The 20187-nt window shown below is 38.2% G+C and overlaps 1 protein-coding gene across 12 annotated transcripts in view; it reads left to right on the top strand.

Moving 5' to 3' along the window:
• The window catches only part of MLIP (muscular LMNA interacting protein), a 71644-nt gene that overhangs the window by 30522 nt on the left and 20935 nt on the right, over window positions 1-20187 (top strand). For 7 of the 12 annotated variants that reach the window (XM_087945778.1, XM_087945775.1, XM_026665248.2 and 4 more), the window contains 5 exons: window positions 1243-2811; window positions 7404-7475; window positions 9679-9744; window positions 11418-11501; window positions 11595-11654. In XM_087945778.1, the coding sequence (XP_087801904.1) occupies window positions 1243-2811; window positions 7404-7475; window positions 9679-9744; window positions 11418-11501; window positions 11595-11654 (1851 nt within the window). The remainder of the gene's footprint in view (window positions 1-1242; window positions 2812-7403; window positions 7476-9678; window positions 9745-11417; window positions 11502-11594; window positions 11655-20187) is intronic. The other 5 variants (XM_087945782.1, XM_087945764.1, XM_087945755.1 and 2 more) reach the window with 1 other exon arrangement.

Here is a 20187-nt window from a genome sequence, read left to right as displayed (position 1 = left end):
AGATAGGAGCTTATGCAAATTCAATACATAATATTTTTTCATTTACATACTTCAGGAAAGGAAACAGTCTGATCTATTAGTAGTTCACACACACAAAGACAGGGGGGAAGAAGGAGAGGGAGAGAGAGAGAGAGGTGCATGATACCAATAAAGAAGAATATTTGTAGGTTGAAATAAGGAGTCCTTGATGAGCTTGTTTTCTTGCAGAGGTTTCATTACCCAAACTAGGGAACATCATCAGTGCTAGTTAGAAGTAGGATTTGGTCGCAATTTATATTCTAGTGACCCGTCCTATCAATGTTGGAGGGAATGGTCTTGGAGGTTCTTTGGTTGGGCTGTTTACTGTAAGCTTGTTTGGCAGTTTCTTGATTGGGATAGTGTTTGGTTGTTGGTCTGATAGCTACCTGTAGACCACATGGTGGCTGAAGGAATGTTGTATCTGAATGTTGTATCCTGGGCCACAACCAATATCAAGATGGTCAAATTATTACAAATGGAGCTCATGAAGTCCTAGAGCAGGGGTCTTCAAACTTGACAGCTTTAAGACTTGTGGACCTCAACTCCCAGAATTCCTCCTCCAGTCATGTTAGCTCAGGGATTCTGGGAGTTGAAGTTCACAAGTCTTAAATTTCCAAGTTTGAAGACCCTTGTCCTAGAGGGATCTTTTCTAGTTTCCTATTGCCCAGAGAAATGGCAATGCATGTGGATTATCCCATGTAAATTATTTTTGGGTATTTCTGGGCAGTAATTAGTATTTAAAAACATTTAGATAGGTCTGATAGAAAACTCTTGAGAAACCTCTGTGGAACATCTGATTTCACTGAAAGAAGCTTAAAAAAAAATAGCCAAAGGAAGGAAAGAGTAAGGAAAGAGTAAGGAACATGCCCATTTGCTGATCAACTTCCTTGGCATGTATGTACAAGAAGCTGCGTGTGCCATTGATTTCAGCTATTTGGCCAATTTGAAGGACCATCGACAGAAGGGCTAGAAGGAAAGAGTTGTTTTCATTGTAAAGTCTTTTTGCAAAGTTAGGACACAATTGTGGAACAGCTGTGGGAAACACATAATTTCTTTTATACCAATAAAAATGGATGTGAATAGCTGAAAATTAAATACCAGACCTTTCTTATCTCACTCTGCTATTTAATACTGGAAATTAAGAGAGGCATGCTCCCAGTTAAAAAACCCAAGACGTTACAGATTTGATTCTAATCTTTTCTTCTTTTTCTTTTCCCCTTCCAGTTAACTTCTTCTCTGTCTGCTTCTGATCATCTTTCCCATAAATCACCTGCTGCTCCTTTACTTTCTCCAACTAATCTGAAAGTAGAACATGGAATGGCCGTTCCAGGCCATCAGGCTTCCTCTCAGCAAGAATCTCATAGCCAGTGGCGATCTGCCAATGGGTCCTGCATCCAACAGACCTCCACATATTTCCAGTCTACTACTTCTTCCAGTTTACCTTCCTCTGTACCAAAAATACTTCCTTCCTCATTCAAGAGCCTTGTAGATCGTGATCAGTCACCCCACCACGTTCAAACTTACAACCCCGAAAAGGAACCCACCTCTTTGTCACTGCCATTAAGCAAGGATCCCTGTCCTCCTTCACAGGTTGTCTCATCAACAGATGCTTTTCAGGGCTCATCCCCTCAGGCCCATTCTCCTCTTCCTCCCAAGAAACTGGTCCCCTGGTCCCAGGTTCCCATCCATATTACAACACACATCTTATCACCGAGCCCCACCCAACTGCCACCTTCTCTACACGGATCCTCCTCAAATGTATATAACGTAAACAGCCACTGTAGTCAAACGCCCTTCAGTGGGACCCCACCAACGTGTAGAGTTAAATCTCCCCTTCCAACTAGACTTTCTCTTTTGACTGCTATTCTGAAGTCGGGGTCTTCTCCAAAAAGGCCATTTTCTCCCGCATCATGTCCTGCCACTTTTTCTCCCAATTCCTTTGATTCTTCAACTCTGGCAACTGAGCAGAAATTTAAAACTGTCCCTCCCAACCCAAAGAAGGCTGCTTCACAGTTTTCTGTCTTCAGGTCCTATTCCCCATACCAAGATGAAGGTTACTTTCCAGGGCTTTCTGATGCGCCAAGGAACAGGATGGTCTCCTCAAAGTCCAGTCCTACCCTTCAAACTTGGTCTCTGTCCCCTAAAAGGACACTTGATACTGGAGCACGTTCCCCTGACAAACTGCGTCCTTTGTCGCCCATAATTTCCTCCTACAGGAAAACGGTCGTCTCTCCACTGTTGAAACCCAAACTGACCAGTTTTTCCTTACCTCCCCATGTTTCGAGGCAATCGGTCCTCAAAACACGAGGGCCAGGGAAGTCTACAAAAGTTCGCACCTCCTCTCCCACGTTTGCTGCCAAGTCCCATCCAGCACCAACCTTTGCAGTCAATCAAAGGCCCACACTCTCTCCCACAGCACAAAAACTGTCTTACTCTCCAGCTCCTGTGCATTCTAGTAATCAGCCCAAGGAACACTTGCGACATGTCTCTGCAAAGGACCAAGGTACAAATTTGTCAACTCATTGGCCTTTTTATCACCAAGACTCACCATCATCTATTCCACCAAGCTGTAACATCAACTCCCCTTTGCTTCGGACAAGCGCATCATCCCCTCTTCATTCAAACTTCAGAATTTGTTCGCCCTGCTCAAGACACAAGTCCCCACCAGCAATAACATCATGTGGATCCCTGGCCAGAAAGCATTCTCCTTGCCCACAGTTGTCAAGATCAAGGCAGACTAGCTCACCGCTGTCCTTTTCCTTGCCTTCTGATTGTGAGAATAAGACTCCTCAGGTATTCTATCTATGATTGCTTCTTTCTATTCCTCTAAACTTTTTTCCATGTCTGTCCCAGGAAAATGGCACCCCAGGGAAAAGAAAATTGTAAATATAGACATAATTGCGTTTGTAAGGTTTCACATCTGACAAAACGTTAGAAATGTGAGAGTGAAACATTTCTCAAGCACGTGGGTTCCATGGATACTATAAGCATGTAACCAAAATGATTTCATCGTATTTCAGTGTGTTTGTGTATGGGGTGAAATCATATATGCTAAGGAGATTTACGGCAATCTGGATATGCATGGTTCTCTGTATTTGTAAAGCTTAAATTCCACATCTGATTTTCCAAATTTCCAAATTAACTCTTTGTATATGTTTGCAGCCTGAGATATTATCTTTTAGCATGTTTGTAAAGTTTCAGAATTATTACACTTCACAAACAGGTGAGTTACAGGTAGTCCTCAACTTACAACAGTTCATTTAGTGACTGTTCCAAGTTATAATGGCCCTGAAAAAAGTGACTTATGGCCATTTTTCACACTTATGACTGTTGCACCATCCCCATGGCCACGTGATTTCCATTCAGATGTAAAAATATAAAATGTAAATTGACAACTGACTCATATTTATGACCGCCACTGTGTCCCAGAGTCAAGCAATCCCCTTTTGCGGCCTTCTGAGAAGCAAAGTCAGTGGGGAAACCAGGTTCACTTAACAATTGTGTCACTAATTTAAGAACTGCAGTGATTCGCTTAACAAATGTGGCAAGAAAAGTCGTAAAATGGGGCAAAACTGATTTAACAAATTTCTCATTGAGCAACATAAATTTTGGGCTCAGTTGTGGTCATAAGTTGAAGAGTGCCTCTATGCAAAGAGTATTTCTCTAACATTTTATTCATGAGAGTCTGACAATTCAATCTGGGTTCATCAGTAAAAGAAAGAACTGAGGAGGTTGTACTGGTTTAATTTATTTAAGTGTGTTGCACCCTCATTATCTTGTTAATTGTTACCTCATGGAGCAAATTTGTGGCAAGAGGGGGCTGGTTTGAAGATCCTCTTAATCAAAACCTGCTGCTGGTAAGAATTCACTTTGATCCGTGAAAATGCTTAAAATTAACTCCAGGATAACAGGCAGCAGTTCTGTTACTGGTTACAAATATTTGCATATAAAATCAGTTCTTCATGTAAATCATAGCATATGCTAGTTTGTAATAAATCACATGTATGAAGACTGCTAATAATTACAGCCTATTTTTGCATTTATCCCCATCTGTAGTTTTTTACATTCTTTTTGAGCCAAATTTGCAGATACAAATGTCTTTTTCATCCATCCAAACAACCCATCTCCCTATTTAGGATATTTCAGCATACAGCTCTCTCTCTCTCACTCTCTCTCAAAAGCAATTTCATAAATCACTTTACTGCTATGTAGTGATTTGGCATTGATTGTTATTCCATCCCAGTATTTGTTTTGCAGATGGTTAAAGCTCTCATTGATAAGGATGCTCAACAACCCTGTGGACTGTCAAGGGTTGTGGACAGCATGAAGGATAATTAAAATTATAACTTTCAGTTGTAATAACATTGCTCCAGATGGTTGCAGGGAAGGTCCTTGTTTGAAACGTTCCTCAATTTATGTGGGTCTGCAGGCCATATCAGTGCAGGTTGATAGCACCCCTTAAACACACACACACACACACACACACACACACACACACACACACACAGAGTAAGGGGACCATTTTATTCTTTTCATTCAGCTCTGAAGTTAGAGAAATACAATGCTACATATGACTACAGAGAACATGCTATACATTGTCCCTTAGTGAAGTTTTATATGTTTTCCACTCCCTTTCCCTTAGGTGGGTAATTTTTACATAGTGCTTATCCTATGTAGTGATTTCATTTATATTGACACCAGGAAACAGCATGCAACTAGTATGATCTCTTCAGACATACATAGCCACAGATATTTTTTTTAATGAGCTCCGAGTCCTCTTTTAGTAATTAAAACCCCGCACCAGTTAGTTTAAACTCTCAAGACTACTCACAAGATAGACCGTTTAAAGGACAGCCTTTTTGTGAAGGACTCCTATCATAGGTCTTTAAAAAATGAGCCCTAAAGGTAGAGCTTCCTGTTACTTTTCCAGCATCTGCATGAAATCTCAGATTTCTTTCTTACAAAAATAAATACAGTTTAGCTTGAGGCAATTAATGTTACAGTACTTGTGGGGAACATGTCTCGTTGACACATTTCTTGCTTGCTCCTTTTCTGCCTCTCCCAATCTGCTGCGATCTGGATATTTGCAAAATAAGTCACAGGCTGAATTGCATGCCTAGATCCAGCGTAAATATGAAGAATGACTGGTGGTGCAACCAAAAAGTGTCTTAGATCCACAACAAGCTTGAACAACCATGAATAATTATTTTTATGTTTGTCATATGGTCATCCATTTGGCATTTTGGTTCATCTATTAAGTCCTTCTCAAGGACCCAGGGTAGGCAATTGTGGATGTTTGATGGTCTTAAAGATATCACCGAGGATGTAAGCTGTTTCGAGTGAAGCTGCCTTTTGCAATTGACCGATGGTGAAATTTGTCAGTGCCAATGGCATTCAAGTAGCATTATTCTGGGATTCCACCCATTATTATTAAATTTATTTGTCATCCATTTTGAGGTTTGAGGCTACTCTGAGCAGCTCATAATGTGATAAAATATGCAAATATACAAACAATTATAAATATAAAATAGATTAAAATTATACAAAAAAACCCAAACTAACTAATTAAAAACCCTGGGCTTGGAGCAGAAAAATGTGGTGACTTCTCTATTACTATACCAACCATCTCCATCCAACAGCTTCCCCTTCAGGAGTCCAAGCCAACCAGCAGCATAGCCAAGTCTAAAAACTTGTCCTAAAGGCTAAAAGAGAGGGTGCAGATCTCACCCCCTGTGGCAAGGTCTTCCAAAGGGCAGGGTCCATGGCAAAAAAGGCTCTTCTGCTCAATACCACCAGCTGAAATTCCTTGGCTGATGGGATCCACAGTACGATCTAACCTTTTCCAGCTCCATACTTAACTCATTGTCATCAGAACAGTGAAGCATCATGATTCGGGAGAGTGGTAATAATGATACTGCCTCTTGGTGCACATTGAACTCTTGTCTATGAGTAATATTGCAGTTCTTCTGTGACAGTAGACAGTAGGCATATGTGGCATGTCGATGGTAGAGTTCTACTATCTGAAATACTGCACATGCAGAAGGAAAAAAGGAAAAGAGGATTTTACTCTAACCCTACTCTAACTATAGGGCGCTGTGCTTATCTCCATTTCAAGGGCTATTAAGCCAGTGCTGTCTGAAGATGTTTCCATGGTCATGTGGCCACCAGGAATATTACAGACAGATGTTTCCTCTGCACTGAAATGGTACCGATTAATCTACCTGCATTTACATGTTTTCAAACTGCTAGGTGGGCAGGAGCTAGGCAAAGACTGAAGCTTTCCCATTATATTCGCAGCTGGGCATGTACATGCAGAATTTCTGATTAAATTTCCAGCTTTCCAACTCAATCGAAAGGGACCCCACAGAGTTAAAATTCTTATTCAGGGGACAGGATGAAATGTAAGCAGGGAAGAATAAAACAAAACAAATGATGTTTAGTGCTGGTTTTAATGCTGACAAATGACTGTACAAGGGAGATCAGTGAGCTGCCAAATCCACTTTGTCTCGTAAGAGTTACTAACATTTGGTTTTGATAACTAAACTTCTCATCATGTTGGGAATGCAAATTGGGGGACAGAAAGGAAAGCGAGGACAAGAATTGTGATGATTTAAGAGAAATTAAATTTGCATTTCAATGCTTTACAATATGCCAGAAAATTTTTTGGAAAGGAAGTGAGGCCCTCAGTTAAGAAAGTGGGGACAACAGGAACATATTTATGCAATTTGTTATAATAGCATTGCAGAACACCCTATGAGTTGTTTAAAAGAGCATAGCAGCTTATTAAAGGAAGGTCAAAATTTTCCCACTGTTTCTGAAGGCTGAATGACATTAAAGGTGAAATTATTCCAAGCAGCTTCTGAGATATTTTGGTTAATTAATGCTTTGTACTGCCTAATAAACGGAAGAGCGGAAGAGCGAACGACAAGGCAAAAAAAGTTTTTCCTTCATCACTAAAATACCCTTTCCTTCTCAGTTTGGATATTGTACTTTCACCTGGTTAACAAATTTGAGATTCACATTAAGATAGTGTAAGAAAAATTACCCCGTAAAGGTGACCATCCATCTCTTTTCACAAGGGTCTCAGTGAGCTTGTAACTGAATATATCACCTCTGGGGACAGAAAGAAATTATCTGTGTTGACTAAAATATATGAATAAATATCCAGCCTCTGCAATATATAATGGGAACCCTATACGGTAAAAACCCTATACGGTAAAAATTATGGTATTAAGGTGGGATATGCAACACTTTAAAAAAGGCAGAAAATCATTTTATTGTATATCTTTTTTCTTCCTTATACTAAGACAGCATTCATATTGAAGTCTTAAAGGAATTAGTTTGAATATTATCACCTCTTTCCTCTTTCTAATTATGATTTACAGTCATACAAGATCAATGCAAGCTACAAGACATTTGCAGCCATCCCAACAAACACACTGCTTCTAGAACAGAAGGTTAGTTGGGTGCTCAAAGGTATGGGCCGGTATTAATTTTAATTTTGAAGTTAAGGGCATAAACTGTGTTAAAATTGTTTGCTGACCTTTGAGGCAGCAGAAAAGCAAATTGCCGAGTTCTATTCAGGCACAACCAGTGGTTCAACTCAACTGGTGTAACAACCAGTTTGGTGATCACGTGCTTTGCACACGTACATACCATTTTAAAAAACCCATTTTCAGCTATAATACTTACATTCTACTGCAGCCCCGGTGAGTAAAACAGCTGAGGCGTGGCAAAACCACTCTGCCACGTGAATCAGCTATACTCCAAAACAAGGAAATAAAGCACAGGAAAGAGCAGGGGCAGGTGGGAGGGGCCAAATGCTCACTGGAACTACCAGTTCACCCGAACCGGTCCGAATCAGTCGAAACCCACCCCTTGGTACAATGCTGATAGTTACTTCTGTCCTCCCTCTTTTAATGGGAGACAAGTTAAAGAAAGCAATCGGTATGTATGGAGATTGTCAATCATCCAGGTTATGGTTGTCCCAAAAATGCTTTTTCCAAAAGTCAACTGGCCCTTCTTTTCTTTTCTTTTCATTGAAAGTGTTTTGCTTCTCGCCCAGGAAGCTTTTTCAGTTCTAGCTGACTGGAGGGGAGGGATACAAGTGACTCTGAGGATAGAGATAGACCCTTATGTGGCCTCAACTTTTTTCAAAGTTCAGATTGTAGGCTGATTGATACCATACCAAATCAAGCCTTCAAACGGGTAAGCCAGCAAGCAAAACACAGCTCAACAGTCCCATATAAATAAAGCTCTTAATTTGGTTGCAACTGTAAAATCAGATGCATATTTAGCAGCCAAGAAGCCATAATAGTGCACTGGCGAAGCTGACCTGCAAATCACCCATTATGAAAAACGTAGTGATGTTTTAGGCGGTACTAGAGGATACCATCGTTTGACTTATTGTATGCCATTGCCGTTGTGCTTGGCTAAAATGTACTAGTTCATTGATATTGTAGTATGCATGGAACCAACAAATTTGCAAGTCATGATTTATGGCTTACTACATTGAGCATAAATCATAGTTCAACGAGCTTGTAAATCCATCATGTGACAAGTAGTGTCCAAAGGGATCAGGAATTTGATTGCCAGGATGGTATTCGTTGAGTGTTCCTTAGACAACAGCAATATTAGGCAGTTCCAGAGTTCTCTAATGTTGTCATTGTACAATCATAAGTTGCTGTAGGTTTTAGAAAACGGCGCATCTTAATGACCCTGGATTTGGGGTAGGGTTGTCACATTGTTCAAGGTGGTGCACTGCTTGAGGAACAGGTGGTAGCCATGGCCAGGAGACCAGTGGTAGTATGCTACCAGTTCGGACCATTTCGGCCGAACTGGTAGTAAAAAAAAGCCTCTGACGATCAGCTGAGTGGAGGAAGAAGAGAAAAGGCAGGATTGGCCCTCTGTGCTTTTCTCTTCTTTATCCTCTCAGCTGATTGGTGCGGCAGGCCTCAACTGGTGTAGGGAATGTTGTGTGTGCGTGTTAGGTGTATGAGCGTTAGGTGTGCACGCACGTGCACGTGATCACTGAACTGGTAGTGGAATAGATAGGATCCCACTGCTGCAGGAGACCCTGGGCACAATTCCATTTTGTGCACTGGTTGGGCCTGTTTAGAGAACAGGAGGTACTATTCATGGTTACCTAGTTCTTAGACATCTCTCCTTTGGACAATCACAATATGCTTTACATGGAAGTGTCCTTGAAAAGCACTTGGAAACTTCAGATGGTGCAGAACACATTATCACTTGCAGATTGGATGCTTTAAGGCAGGGGTGTCCAACCTTGGTAACGTTAAGCCTGGAGGACTTCAACTCCCAGAATTCAAAGCAAAGCTGGCTGGGGAATTCTGGGGTTGAAGTCCTCAAACGTTACCAAGGTTGGACACCTGCTAAAGTGTACAATTTAAAAACACCACTGCTGTGGAGGTGCCCTGGTTCCCATAAATATGTATGTGTTCAAAAATCAGATGTTTAACCAACAAAATAAATTGGACAAGAGCTTATTTTAATTGTATGTTTATAATGCTTAGATAGCTGATTATCCATGAAAGTCAGCAAGGATATGATGTAAATTACTTTACCAGGTGTTATATAAGTGCATTATTATTGTTATTCTTGTCTTGTCTTAATGTCAGAATAATACGAATTCATCCACAGGCACTCGATGAACAAACCAAAGCAGAACTGGAAGTTGAGGACAGAACTCTGGATACCCATTCAGAGGTGACAATTAATTTCTCCATGTTTAATTGATTCTTATGTTTTTGTTTTGGCTGTATTGCTTTCTTATCAAATTTCCATACTCAGAATTGAATAGGGAAATAATTGCCTAAGGCTGCACCCTGCTACAGATGTCATGGAGGTGACACACACTGGGCTGTGCAATGCTTTGCATCTGAAAGTGAAAAAAACTGCTTCAGAGAATGGATTAGTATTTTCAGAGCAACTTGTGCAACTATTTAAAGCAACTGCACAATCCTAGGGGGAAAAAAATGCCTCCTCCCCTCAACTCTTATCCAGCCAAGGATAAGAGGACTCATTTGGTTTCAGGGTGAGCACTGAAGCACCATTTGGGCTTTGAAGTGAAAGTGCTACACCACTTTAGAAACACATAGTAAATAAGCTGGTTGGGGAGGAGGAGCAGGAGGAGGAGGAAGAGGACGACCAGGAGGATGAGGTCCAAACTCAAGTTTAATTGATCCCAGCTTTTCCAATGGATACATTTTATTAAAAAGCATAAGCTTTAGTGAGCTCCAGCTGTTTTCATCAACTGCATGGATGTGCTAAAATGATGTAGGGTTTAAATTGGGGTGAGCTGGAGTGGGGAGGATGGAAGACAAGATGCCTTTGCAGATGCTGGCTGCATGTGTGCAAGATTGCAAGTACCTTATCAATTAGCAAATGCAACATGCCAAAACCATTGTGGTGGTTGAGTCCCTCTGCGACGGTCTAAATAAAATCTCTTGTTGCACATCAATTCGGCCACCTGTTGGCTCAAGGGTGCTGCTAAAACGGATTTGATTCAACACAGCTAATTTGAAATCTGGAATGGAGCAATGGTCTGAGTGACATGGGGTCCACGGTGGAGCAATGGACTGTGCGAACTACCAAATACTTAACAGAAAGCATACCAGCAAGGGATCTCCGTGGCTTTCGTTTTTTTTCTTGGTGGAAAACTCATATGGCAAGTTGGGGGCGGGGGGTAAGTGTTTAGTTGGGGGGGAATGAAATAAGAGACTTCAGCTTTCCAAGTTCTGCACAGTACTACCCAGCCTTTATGTTTTGAGAAAGGGCACCATCAAGAGAAGAACACCAAGGAGATTTCCCAAGTAGCAGGAGCGTTCAGTTTGGGTTGCAAAACTGATGACCACTAAAGCAAGAAAGCAACAGAGATACCAAAATTCTAGGCGCCATCTAGTGGTCATCCAAAGTCGTGCAGCACAGATCGAACAGCTCCACAAAGTGGAAATCATCTCAGCACAGGTAGAGTCCTTGACTTACAATCATTTGTTTAATGACCATTCAAAGTTATAACGACACTGGGGGGGAAAAAAACCTGAATCTTGATCATTTTTTCCACACTTACGACCATTGCAGCATCCCCATGTGATCAAAACCAGGATGCTCAGCAACCAGCTCACATTTATGACGGTTGTTACTAAGGTCACCAATGCGCTGGGTTCACTTAATAACTGTGGCCCGAAAGGTCGTAAAATGGTCGTAAAACTCCACAACTATCTTGCTTAGCAATGGGAATTTGAGGCTCCACTGTGGTTGGAGGTCAAGGATCACCTGCTGCAGCAGGCCCCATGCGAAAGAAACGGTGCTAACAAGATGTTTACTCTCTGAGGTTGAGAATCAGAGAATATCATTCTCTCTCTTTAAAAATCCCCTAGATGTGCTCGCCTGCCCAACTCAGGCAACAAACGGAAGAACTTTGTGCTGCTATTGATGAAGTCTTGCAAGAGCCTTTGGCCAGGGTATGCTAACGTCTCAAGCCGCTTGCTTGTTTGGGTTGCTTCCTTTCACCTTCTGGGATTGAACACCTCTTCTTTTCAAATCCATTCTTACAGCGCAGATGTAATTCTTCTCCGGGCTCCCTGAAGAGCACCCTCAATTCAAACATGGGCAAAGTAAGTGAATAAGAGCGCTAATGAAAATGAGCCACGGTGGCGCAGTGGTTAGAGTGCAGTACTGCCGGCTACTTCTGCTGCCTGCTAGCTGCCTGCAATTGGGCAGTTCAAATATGACCAGCCTCAAGATTGACTCAGCCTTCCATCCTTCCGAGGTGGTTAAAATGAGGACCCACAATTGTTGGGAGCAATAGGCTGACTCTCTAAACCGCTCAGAGAGGGCTGTAAAAGCACTGTGAAGCAGTAGATAAGTCTAAGTGCTACTGCTATTGCTAATGAAAATCCTTCCCTCCCTCCGCAAAAATGTCTCAATAGTACTTTTTGTTGCTGTTGTTGAAACAGGGATGTGAACCTGACTATTAAAATTAAGAAGTAAAAAAGGGAGATGTAAATCCTGGTGTTCCAACATTCCCCCTGCTTTTGTTTTGATAAACATCCATTCACCCACATAGAGTCTGTTTCCCATACAGGTACAGATACAAAATACAGTGGAAATTTACATTCCGGGCAGTCAGGCAACAGCATGATGGATGGGGAAGAATAATCCTTTTCTTCTGTCTGAATTATGGGTTGTCTAGCCAGAGCAAAATCACCATGCTACATGTATATGTTTCTATTTACTATGTGCGGCTCCAGGATACTTAGTGTAACACTGCTGCATCAGTGATGAAGGCCTATGGACTCCCTGGTGGTGGTGCCATCCCAGTGGGGTTGAGAAAAGACGGGCCGTCAAAGAATAGAGATAGTGGATAAATCCCGCTGAAACTCAAATATTGCAAATATTGCAGTTTCCTCCAGTGTGCATCTTACTCAGTGGTTGCACCAGTTCCCTAATCTTTCATTTTGCTCACTCTGACACAGAACAGCATTTGATTAAAATAATAATAATATAATTGTTATTGAAGAAATTTTTTAAAAGATAAAAATGATACAAATATTAGAAAAAGTGGAAAATGAGGAAGAACAGTGAATAATAAAACAGAAAGAGAAAAAAGATGAGGAAGAAGCATCTTCTGTTTTGTTTTTTGTTTTTTTGACAAGAGTTATACATGAATTTAGATTTTACCCTAATTTTACATATGCTGGAGACAGTTTGAAAGAAATGGAATCATTTACATGAAAATAATAGATGATAGGTTTTTTTTAAAAAACAAAGTTTTTATTTTTTACAACAAACATATGAACAAAACATAAAAACATAAAACCATCTTTAAATTATATACATACAGTGTGTCAGTCGGTTACAATCTTTTGTGCTATCCTTTTTTTACCATTACTCACAAGTTATATAAATTTTCACCTTATCGATCTAGCTTGTGCTTATATAATATCAATTATTAAAGATTCATTTGACTATTTTTCCATCATTTTATATGAAATATTCTAATTTTCATTATGATTTAATCTTATACATTCATCCAATGGTTATATATTTTATATTGTATTCTATATCAATCTATTAACTTTTATTGTAAGGCTTACTAGTCTATTTCTTTACCATGTCTTTTTATCTAGCCATTGATAAAATAAATCCCATATCATATAAAATTGTTTATCCTCTTGTTCTCTAATTTCAAATGTCAATTTACTCATTTAGGCACAGTCCATGATTTTCTTAATAATTTCCTCCTGCATAGGTATTTTTTCATTTTTCCAGTTCTTAGCAAATACAAGTCTAGCTGCTGTTAAAACATTTACAATCAAATATTTCAATTCTTTACAATATATTTCCGGTATAATTCCCAATAAAAATATCTCAGGTTTAAAGTCTATGTGTTGTTTTGTCATTTTTTCCAACCATGTGTGGATTATAGTCCAATATCTTTTTGCATCCGAGCATGTCCACCACATGTGGTAATATGAACCAGGTATCTGATGACATTTCCAACATTTATCCGACTTATCCTTGAACATCCTGGCAATTCTCGTTGTGGGTAAGTGCCACCTGTAAAACATCTTATACAAATTTTCTTTATACACAGTTGACATTGTCATTTTATAATTTTGAGACCACAATTTTTGCCATTTATCTAAGTCAATCCCATACCCGAAATTTTTCCCCTATGCAATCATTGTTTCTTTTTACTTGTTCTTCCTCTAATTTAAACTCTAGCAAATGTCCATAAAGTTTTTGATTACTTTTTCATCAGTACCTGTCAAAATTTTATCTAAATCAGTCAACTTGTCATAGATACCTTCTGTTTTAACATCTTTATCAAATCTAGATTGTATTTGCAAATATGAAAACCAATTCATTTTTACACCTTGTTCTTCCAACACTTGCATAGATTTAAGTTCAACCTTTTCATTCAATATCTCACCATATCTAACTGTTTGTTCCTTTTTATATATTATTGGATAGGAAAAAGCTTCAATAGTAGATAACCATAGTGGAATTTTTAAATAATATTGCTTTTTTATCTTCTCCCAGTTTAAAAACAATGCTTCTCGAATATAATGTCTTCTAACATATCCCTGCGTTTTAGTTCCCTTATACCAGAGGAAGGTGTGCCACCCTAACAGCAAGTCGTGTCCTTCTAAATTCAAAAGTCTAGTATTCCTTAATGTTATCCACTCCTTTACCCACATCAGACTCGTCACTTGGTAATATAATTCCCAATTGGGCAAAGCAAATCCTCCTCTTATTCTTGCATCTTGTAACAATTTAAGTTTTATTCTCGCTTTCTTCCCCTGCCAAATGTATTTTAGCACTATTTTGTTTAAATCTTCAAAAAATTATTTCCCTAATCTGATTGGAATTGTCTGGAATAAGTATAAGATTCTGGGCAATACATTCATCTTGATTGTAGATATTCTCCCAATCAGTGATAATTGTAAAATTTCCCATTTTATCAAATCTGTCGCAATCTGTTGTTTAAGTTTGAGATAATTGTCCTCCTTAAGTGTGCTACATCTTGGTGTTATATGTATCCTTAAATACTTAACCTTGTTTGTGACCTGGATCCCCCAAACTTCCTCCAATTCTTTCTTTCATCTTACTAACATGTTCTTTGCTAAAATCTTTGTTTTATCTATATTTATTTTCAAACCTGCTACTTTCCCATACTCTTCTATCTTTTCTATCAGTTTAGGGGCAGACTCCAATGGATCCTCTAATATAAATACCAGGTCATCTGCAAAAGCTTGTAATTTATACTCTTCTTTTTTAATTTTCATTCCTTTTATTTCTTTTTCTTCTCTGATGTTCCTATTCAGCACTTCCAGTGTTAACACAAACAACAGAGGCGACAGTGGACAGCCTTGTCTGGTCCCTTTTCTTATATCTATAAAGTCTGTTAATTCTCCATTTATCAAAACCTTTGCAGTTTGTTAATGATATATTGTTTCGATGGCTTGAGTAAATTTTTTACCAAAGCCCATTTGGTCCAACTGTAACAGCATAAAGCGCCAATTCACATTATCAAAGGCTTTTTGTGCATCTATAAACATCAGAGCCATTTGTTTTTCAGGATGTGCCTCATAGTATTCCAGTGTATCTAAAATTATTCTCATATTATCTTTAATCTGTCTCTTTGGCAGAAATCCATTTTGAATAAAATTATTTAAATATCTTTTCAGTCTTTCTGCCAGAATTGAAGCAAAAATTTTATAATCTGAATTTAATAGTGATATAGGTCTGTAATTTTAACTTGCTGTGGGTCTGTGTCCTCCTTGGGTACAAATGTTATATATACTTCTGACCATGTTTCAGGTATTCTCTTCTTTGTCATAACTTCATTCATAATTTCTAATAAGTGAAGATTCAATGTTTCCTGGAATGTCTTATAAAATTCCACTGACAAACCGTTCGGACCTGGTGCTTTCCCAATGTTTTGCTTTTTTAAAGCTTCTGTTAATTCCATCATTGTTATATTACTTTCTAACATTGTTTCAATATCTTTGGGTATCTGGAGCAAATTTGCTTCCTGTAAGTATTGTTGAATTCTTTCTTCCTGAACATTCTCTTGATGGTACAGTTTTCCATAGTAATCTTTAATAATTTTTTTCTTCTCCGCATTTCCATAGCATACATGTCCTTGTTCGTTTATCAATTGATTTATTCTTCTTGAGTCTCTTTCCTTTCTCAATTTATATGCTAGCCATCTGCCTGGTTTATTTGCATCTTCAAAATAATTCTGCTTAGCATTTCTAATTTTTTGTGCTATTTCTTCTTTTTCCATTTGCCCCATTTTATGCTTAGTTATGTCCATTTTAATTTTAATGTCCTTTTTTGTGGAAATTTCTATAGTTTTTTTTCCCAACTTCTTATAGTCATCTTCCAATATTTTTTTAAAAAAATTCTGTTTTATATTTCTTTTCCTTGTATAGTCCATTATCAAACCTCTTGTATAAGCCTTCATCATGTCCCAGAGGTTCTGTAATGATGTGTCCTCTTTTGTATTTTCTTTAAAGAAAAAAGTCAATTCTCTCTCAATTTTCTGTTTAAAGTCTTTTTCCTTTAATATTGTATTATTTAAAGTCTATCTCGATCTCCTTTTTTTGTCCTTTCCATACAAGTGTTATTGGATTGTGATCTGCCCAGGTACTTGCTTCTATTTCAATGTCTTGTATGTTAGAAAGCAATTCTGTTGACATCTATATCATATCTATTCTAGACCACGATGCATATCTATTTGAATAAAAGGTATATTGTTTATTTTCTGCATTTCTCTCACTCCATGCATCTTTTAAGCTTATCTCATCTACCATTCGAAAAAAGGATTTTGGCAATGTCTTTCTAATTTTTTTTGCTGTTTTTTGTGTTTTATAGTCCAATTTGTCATTTATTATTCCATTAAAATCTCCCATCAGACAGATATTAGCATAGTCCAGTTCAATTATTTTCTTATGTAATTTCCTGTAAAAATCTTCTAGATTATCATTTAGGGCATAAATTGCTATTAAAAGTGTCTTTAGATTATTGTCCGTTATCTCCACCATCAAAATCCTTCCATCATCATCTGTATATATTTCTTCTGCAGGGATTGTATCTCTAATGTATAACACCACTCCTCTCTTTTTACAGTGTGTTAACGCTGTAAATAATTTCCCTAATTTTTGTTGTTTCAATATATACTCATGTTGTTTTCTAATATGCACTTCTTGTGGGCAGATTATATCAAATTTTAATTTCTCTAACTTGTGAAATACTTTTCTTCTTTTAATAGCTGAATTAAGCCCATTTATATTAATTGTAATCAATTTTTTCTCATCCATTTTAGACTTTGTAAGAAGGATTTGTTGCTCTAGTAGATCTTGGTTCTCTGGGTACACCACCTATGGCTCCTTCCTCTTTTTCAATTGCTGCTATACATTCCTCTTGAAATTCAATTAACGACTCTTCTTTTCTTGCATCTTCCTCCCTTCCTCTAAAATATTCCAGATAGATTAACTCCGCTTTTTCAACTGTATCAATTCTGTGTCTTTGTTCCTGCCAGGTAAACATGACACCTTCGGGTATCAGCCACCTGTAATTTATTCCTCTCTTAAGTAACTCTTTGGTCAAAAATAAATATTCTCTTCTTATCTCTCTCACTCTTCTCGGTACCTGTTTCAGTACCACTATTTCTTTATCTTTGTACTTTAGTGTTTTTTCTCTTGCCGCCTGCAGTATTTGTGATTTTATTATTTTCTTAGTAAATCTGATATGAACTTCTCTTGGCAGTTTATTTCTCATCGCATATCTTGTATAAACACAAAAAACCTAGTCCATTCCATCCATCATCTTCTCTTTAGTTATCTCTAATGCTTCTGCCAGGATTTCTGTCATCATTTCAGAAAGGTTTTCACCCTTTTCTTCTTCTATATTTTGAATCTAAGATAGAATTCTGATCTATCAATTTCCCATCCCAATGATTGCAGAGATTGCCCTTATCTCTTTCCATTTCACTCAATCGGGTATCCATATCTCCAATCTTCTTATCTCTTTGTACATCTTGTTCTTCAATTTTCTTAATTCTGTCTTCATATTGCATCATCATCTGTTGAATATTTTCTATTTTTTCATCCATCTTTTCCGTTCTTTGCTCGATATTCTCCGTTCTCTTTTCAATATTATCTGTTTTTACTTGTATCTTTTGAATTCTTTGCATAATCATCTACAGTGTCACTTCTTTCTCCTTCTCTTGTTGTAACATGACCTGTATTGATCGTTGTCCTCCAGATGGTGAGGAAGAAGAAATTGGGATTGAAGAAGCTGAGGCTGGTATTTTTCTGCTCATCTTGAAGTACAATAGAAAAATTGAATAGAAAAAGCAACAGCAGCCAATTGCCACTCCAATAAAAAGAAAATAATAATAATAAAAAATAAAAGAGGGAAGGGAAAAATCTTCAGGCACTTGAATACCTTCATCCAATTGGTTCCAATTATGTAGGAAAAAAGGGGAAAAAGGAAAAAAATATAAAATGGAAACAGGATGAAAAAATAAAAAATTAAGAAAAGATTTAAAAAGACAGAAATCTGTATATTCCCCTTGCCGAAGACGTAAAACAAAGGGAGGGGGGAATGTAGTCTTATTCTTGCATAAGTCCAAATATAAAAATCCAACTGGGGGTGGGGGTAGAGAAAAAAAGGAAAGAGAAAATGCAATTCTGTCAACAAGCAAAGCACTGCCACTATATGTTCAAGGCTCTTTTCTAAATCAAAAAACAAAATTTCCAGTTCTCTTTTCAATCTTCTTTCTTCAATTTCAAATCCAGACTCCAGCTATCAGCAGTTCCACAGAAGAACACCTGCAAACAATCTATATGCTCTTACCACAATCTTTTCAATGAAAAGCAGAATCCTTGAATGTAACAGCAAATGTGTCAACAAGAAAGAAAGAAAGGAAAACAATGTATCCAAGCCTCCAGGTGGCAGCACTACTTATTTCCCTTTCCTTTCCCTTCCCTTCTAATATTAAAATCAGGAATAATAAAAAATATAAAGAATCTAAAATTATTAAAAAGAAAAAGCAAGAGAATAAAAAACTTTTCCAAAGAGTTATTTTGAAGGGAAAAGATAAAAATTAAAAAGGAAAGACCAGTCCAGTTTAAAAGTTAAAAAGTTTTAACAAAATCCAAAGTTCCAATAAAAAGAAAAAAAAAACCTTCAGGTTTAATTTGTGCTTAATCTCGCCGCTTGAGCACTTTTATCTTCACTTTTAAATTTAATTTTTAGTCTTTTAGGGTGTTCTCTCCAGAAAAAAATAAGTAGAAAATTATCTCACCAAACTGACACACTTTCTTTCCAGCTTTCTTCCATTCCAGAGCTGTCCCAGCTTCAGCAGGTTTAATGGCTGCCTCTCCACTGCGGGGAAAAAAGGGCTTCTCCTGGATCTACCAGGGACTTTGTGATGTCCCTGGGATTGACAGGATGTGCCTTCCTCTGTCACCGTCTCTACGGGATGGTTTAGGTCCGTTGGGACCGTCCTGCAATAGAGATATCAGCAGCGATCTTAGAGCTTAAAGATCGCATGCTGTATCGCTGCGACGCAAGCGACGCCCTCTAAATAATAGATGATAGTTGAAGGATCTAACTGGCCCCTGCAGAATCCTTCTTCATTGCCAAAGGCATCTGGATTTAAACTGATTTGCATGGGAAATTCTTCAGGAGATCTGCCTCTTGAACCATGATTTGTAGTTACAGATTTTGCAGGGAATCTTAATTCCCTTTGATTTATATTGAGGCCTCTCCTCTTCTTGCTCAATGGAGCAATCTCTCCTAGAGAGCTTATTGATGATCCAGATATAGAGGTTTGGCTACTTGGGTGCAGAGGTATGGCCCCTACATTCAGGGGTAGAATCTCTTTTAATGAATTGGTGGTTATTATTTACAACTTCTGGAGGCAATTTGTTCCACTGATTAATTATTCTAACTGTCAGGAAATTTCTCCTTAGTTCTAAGTTGCTTCTCTCCTTGATTAGTTTCCATCCATTGCTTCTTGTCCTACTCTCAGGTGCTTTGGAGAATAGCTTGACTCCTTCTTCTTTGTGGCAGCCCCTGAGATATTGGAACACTACTATCATGTTTCCCCTAGTCCTTCTTTTCATCAGACTAGACATACCCAGTTCCAGCAACTGTTCTTTATATGTTTTAGCCTCCAGTCCCCTAATCATCTTTGTTGCTCTTTTCTGCACTCTTTCTAGAGTCTCAACATCGTTTTTATATCGTGGCGACCAAAACTGGATGCAGTATTCCAAGTGTGGCCTTACCAAAGCATTATAAAGTGGTATTAACACTTCATGTGGTCTTGATTCTATCTCTCTGTTTATGCAGCCTTGAACTGTGTTGGCATTTTTGGCAGCTACAGCACACTGCTGGATCATATTTAAGTAATTGTCCACTAGGATTCAAGATCCCTCTCACAGTTACTACTATTGAGCAAGATACCACATATACTGTACCTGTGCATTTTGTTTTTCTTGCCTAAATGTAGAACCTTACTTTTTTCACCATTGAATTTTATTTTGTTAGATAGTGCCCAATGTTCAAGTCTGTCAATGTTCTTCTGTATCTTATGATCATGTTTTACGAAACCTTATCATGTTTGGT

The sequence above is a fragment of the Notechis scutatus genome, chromosome 1 (genome assembly GCF_049901735.1).
Source record: "Notechis scutatus isolate UNSWTSFEM ecotype Mainland chromosome 1, rNotScu1.2, whole genome shotgun sequence".
In the NCBI taxonomy this organism is placed as follows: domain Eukaryota; kingdom Metazoa; phylum Chordata; class Lepidosauria; order Squamata; family Elapidae; genus Notechis; species Notechis scutatus.
Note: the sequence above shows the minus strand (reverse complement) of the source record. Positions and strands in the feature narration are given on the sequence as shown.